A 4828-nucleotide genomic window follows, 5' to 3' on the forward strand; every position below is an offset into this window, starting at 1 on the left:
GAAGGCCAGACGATCATCTCCACTGAGCTGGATGGATTAGTATTTCCTGCAGTACTACTCGGTAAAACCCAGCAACACCTTTGAGTTTAAAGGTTCAGTTGAGATTATATTCTACTTTCTCACAGCATTTCAGGAGTGTGTGTGTGGGGCGGTAATTATACCTTAAATACCACAGTATGTTACTTTTCTTCATTAGGACAATAAATGGACCTCATTCATGAAACGTTCTTCCACACAAATGCGTTCTTTATTATTTTAGGCCCTGAGTTTAATCTTGCAGACGAGAAGCAAAGCCTGACATCCAGGGGTTGAATAAGGACACCATCTTTAAAGAAATTAAAAGTATGGAGAAAAAAAATAGAAAACAGATAAATTCTACATTGCTTTCTGACAAGTTTCCATTCAAAATTCTACACAAGAGAAGCATTTTATGTTGAATTTGCTTGAGAATTACAAGTAAAAGTACACATTCTCATTTGTGTTTTCTAGCACCATTGACCTGCAGTGGTCACGGTACAGTGGTGGGGTGCTGCTCTGAGTGAGTCCCTTTAAGTTTGCAGCTTCCACATTTGACGTTTCACATCTTCGTCGGGTTTACTGTGCTGAATCTAGAAACTGGCGGGTTCAGATGGATGTGGCGGAGTAAAAGGAAAAAAGTACAACATTCTTTGAAAATGTTGTGGAATAAAAACACAAAATCCCCTTTAAATGGGAATTCTATCGTACAGATAGCTCGAAATTGAACCCCAGCACAGCAGTTAAGTAAAAGTACTCTTACTCTCCAACGCTGCTGACATCTTCCGTGTAACTTGTCCAACATCATCGAGTGATGTCAGCGGGGCTGCAGAGTTTCATCACCACAACAGTCAGCAATGTAAACAACAGTATTTATAGCTGGAATACAAACACGATGCTGTGTCCTCCCAGTGTATGAAAGCTCGCCAGCATGCCGGGACCGGGTTTCAGCAGCTTGTGTGTATTTCTGTCTCAACAATGTGTATTTAGGGTGTGGTATTCCATCCTGGAAGCAGAGTACTGCTCTCAGTACGTTGCAGTAGCGAAGCGTACTGAGAGCAAGACTCCAGATATGAATATGACTTCATTTTTGCAGGGCTGCAAAACAGTGGGGGGCCGCAGCCAAAATCCACCCCACAGATGAGAAAAAAAATATCAGGCCTCATGAAACACGTGAGAAATGATACCGCAAATCACCATTCATGCTGTTTCTTTTTTGTAAAGTTAATCATTTTATTATAATTTGATGTGGCGGCAGAGTGATATTCTTCAAAGGATGTTGGAGTGGACTGACACAGTACCCGCATCTGTGTACCCGCATTTGGAAATTGTAGCTATAATTTAATGGAAACACCCCTGCAAAAATAAATAAATGTCATGAAAACCATGGTGTTGGGTTTTTAATCGGGGAATTCTCAGCTCTGATGAGGAAAGGCGTAACATGCTGCTTTCATCGGGAAAAAAAAACCCAACCTGTCAAGTGAAAGTTGATATATTTTTGTATTTCATACAGTTTGATTCACGAGTCATCAGAATGAGAAAGTAACAGTTGAGAACAAATGTAAAACTAATGCATTGATGTTGAATACCACAGGAAAAAAAAAAAGGGGGGGGCACACTTTTCATGATTGAAAGAAAAAATCAGAGCGCAGTAGGAAGGCAGACTTTAAAAAAAAAAAAAAAAAAAAGCTTCACTACACGCAAATTCAAGATGAATTCTGCAGCGAGGGACACTTTTATTTCACCCACCCCAAACACACTCCAACACAATCTCGTAGCCGCATGGCAAAAACTTGTTGAAGCCCATTAGGAGGTCTTGGTGGTCTCTGAAAAGCTGTGACACTCTGCCGATGACCCCTGGAGTGCCAAGCCTGGACACACAACAACAGACAGAATTCATTTGCAGACCTTGGCAGCGCAACTTTTCTCCCTACTAAACAGATTCCCATTCGTCTGACTTTATAATCCCAGAACACACAATCCCACCGACACACGCATGTCCTCAGCTCGTCTCAGATGTGGAAATGATCAGCTTCATCCGTCTCTCCCAACAACTGTGTAATTCCTTATAATTTAAGGCACGATTGTGCAGGCGTGGACCTGACTGATGTGGACACGTCTGTGTGAAGGTGATCTGGTTCTTATTCAGATTGACATGTAAGGCTGCCATTAAATTAACGTAGAGAGTTCCGTGTCTGACAGGGGATTATGTTTTTTTGCAGTTTGAGAAATCACAGGATGAATTCAAAACTTTGCCGTTTTCCTCGACACACACTTTTCCCAAGCTGACAAGTGCGGCTGTAACAGTCTTGTAGCAACTTTCATCCTGCCGCGGTTGCAGTGTGACCCAGAAACCATTGAAAGCGGCTCATACGCTTTGAACTCAAGGCTGCCAATGTCTGCTTTTAGCTGTCAGCTGTGACGGGGTTAACGCGTGTGGGAAATGTGTCTGTTTGCTTTCAACAACTGGCAGAATGTTTTCCAAAACCCCCCCCAAAATTGTGGGGTAAGTAAAACTTTTTTTTTAATTTTTCAAATATCCCAATGACATCTAACAAAAAAAACAATTAAAAACATTTCAAGCCATGCCAGCCAACAACCACAGAATCTTTACCATCGTGGTCACCTTTGAGACTTGAACTCCTTCATGATGTCCAGGAAGTCGTTATAAACCTGAGGCTGGTTGCCAAACCGCAGTTTCACTTGGTCCAAGTAAGACAAAGCATCTTCCACCTTGAGGAGACAGAAGAGACAAAGTCCATTTCTGCTGTTTTGCTTTTTCCTCCGATTCCAAAGGAAAGGCTCCAGAGTGAGAGAACGTATCCAGGTGATGATTCTGCTGGATTTCTACCAATAAATCCAACTGCACATACAAGCATGTGTGGCTCTCACTGTGAGAATGACAGTTTTTGTTCATTGTGACATTTAACCAAACGCTCCAGTAACATTTGATGAGCTATAAATACATGCGTTTCTCTGAAACTTGTAAAAACCCCCGGGTGTTTACTTTGGGCGACTTCGTTGGCGTGAAAGTCTCTCGACATTAGCAGGACGACTTCACACGGTGAACGGTGCCAACTCACCTTGAGCCTCTGGAACTGCTGCTGGCCCTGTGCAGAGCCTTGAGGAGCAGCCGTGTGGCAGCGAGCTGACATTACCGAGGGCCCTTGGGGCTGGACTGCAAAAAAAAAAACCATGACTCAAATGATCACTTGGTAGTTGAGACGTTCAGATCAGTGGTGCTGGATCAGATTTCTTGGGTTTAAACATTTGAGAAAGGCATCAGAAAATCAATAAATACATGCTGTGCTGTACATGGGGGTCTGTGGTTTCTCTCCATTCATTTTCTATACCACTTATCTCTCGCAGGGGGGCGGATATCCTATCAGCCTATCCCAGCTGACACTGGGTGAGGGGCGGGGTTCACCCTGGACGGGTCACCAGTCCGTCACAGGGCCATCAGGAGCTCAGTATCTTGCTCAAGGACACTACGACAGGGTCACCGGGGGACGTGAGGATCGCACCAGCAACCCTTCGGTTGCGAGACAGCCACTCTACCTCTGAGCCATGCCGCCCTCGGTCTGTGGGTTATTCAGTCAATTTGGGGGTCTAGAACCTAAAAGTCTGAAAATCCTTGATCTAGAAACATTTGCTTCTAGTCTCTTGACCTTTGACCTGTGGCCTCTAACGTGCAGACTGTGTGTTAACGTGGGAGAACAATTTCTCCATTCATGTGTCAAAGGAAGAAACGTTTCTCTGGACTCACTTTCAGAGAAACGTGTAATCATCACATCTTTGGAACCCATCGCGTTCTGACGCACAAGTGTGATGTAGGAACTTTTAACTTCATGCATGCATAAATGAGACACTTTGAGTTCACCAGTTTAACGTGACCAAATTTGTTTCTTCAAAGATTTAAAAAAAAAAAAAAAATCAGTGATGGAGACGTTTATCATTTTCCAGTGATTTCTAATTCTGAAACTGAAAGCAAAACTAACATGTCGTCCCTCAGATGAACCAACAGAATCTACAAACAACACAAGCAAGAATTTAGACTTAAGCCCCATTGGTCTCCACAAGTGAGAACAACAGGGTCAAGTGGGGGCTCACAGATGTGTTTATGATCCTTTTTTGGGGGGGGGGGGGGCTGATATTAACCGTATCTGCGCCCAGGAGTTTGAGCGTTTCCCTCATAGTCCTAGTGCCTACGGTTTGTCCATATTCTTGGAATATTACGTTAGCTCTCAGGCTTAAAAGGTGGTACAGTTCGACTAACATACATTGACAGAAGTAGCAACAACTGAGACAGGCGCTAGTCAACGACTGCCGATCACCCCAGACAGAGAACCAAAATCGGAATCAGAGTGAGAGAAAAGAGAGGGAAAGAGTGAGACAGACACGTTTACTCACTTACACTCGCCAACAGCACCAAAGTCACAGTCGCTGGTCTCCACGTTTGCGCTTGTGATGCAGCAATCGAGTGATAAAACTCGTTTGAGGCGACTTTCGTTTTGCTTGTTGAGGAATTTACCGGGGTGTGCGTGTGCAAAGACGGACTCGTGTTCCTGTGTATCATCTAAATGTCCCACAGAGACAAACTTAACGTGCAGCATTAAAATTAAAAGAAATCATGAAATAAAGTATAAAAATGCAATCAGATGTGCGGGAAATTGCTCTGATAAATTCGTGGAAGCGCCTCTGAAAAAGAAATCATCCTCGGAGAAACAGGCGGTGTTGGTTATCTCAGTGACGGAAGATGAAATGGGTTGCATTCACCACAAAGAAATACAAAAAAACAAGTCTCACACAAGTA

General features: G+C 43.4%; 1 protein-coding gene across 2 annotated transcripts; it reads right to left on the minus strand.

Annotated features, from left to right (window-relative positions):
- Positions 1 to 246: 246 nt before the first annotated feature.
- LOC147259293 (paired amphipathic helix protein Sin3a-like) lies at positions 247 to 4763 on the minus strand. 2 transcript variants are annotated; one of them, XM_086209595.1, is made up of 4 exons: positions 4430 to 4763; positions 3099 to 3193; positions 2642 to 2748; positions 247 to 1886 (listed from the first exon to the last, which is right to left on the minus strand). In XM_086209595.1, the coding sequence occupies exons 1-4, from the start codon at positions 4626 to 4628 to the stop codon at positions 1757 to 1759; spliced, it is 531 nt and encodes a 176-aa protein (XP_086065721.1). In that variant the 5' UTR covers positions 4629 to 4763; the 3' UTR covers positions 247 to 1756. The 2 variants fall into 2 exon arrangements, with proteins under 2 accessions (XP_086065721.1, XP_086065722.1); XM_086209596.1 differs by having other exon boundaries at positions 4426 to 4760.
- Positions 4764 to 4828: the final 65 nt, after the last annotated feature.

This window comes from Aulostomus chinensis, chromosome 7, assembly GCF_037954235.1.
Source record: "Aulostomus chinensis isolate RoL2024-O1b breed Wild chromosome 7, RoL_Achi_v1.0, whole genome shotgun sequence".
Classification (NCBI taxonomy): Eukaryota; Metazoa; Chordata; class Actinopteri; order Syngnathiformes; family Aulostomidae; genus Aulostomus; species Aulostomus chinensis.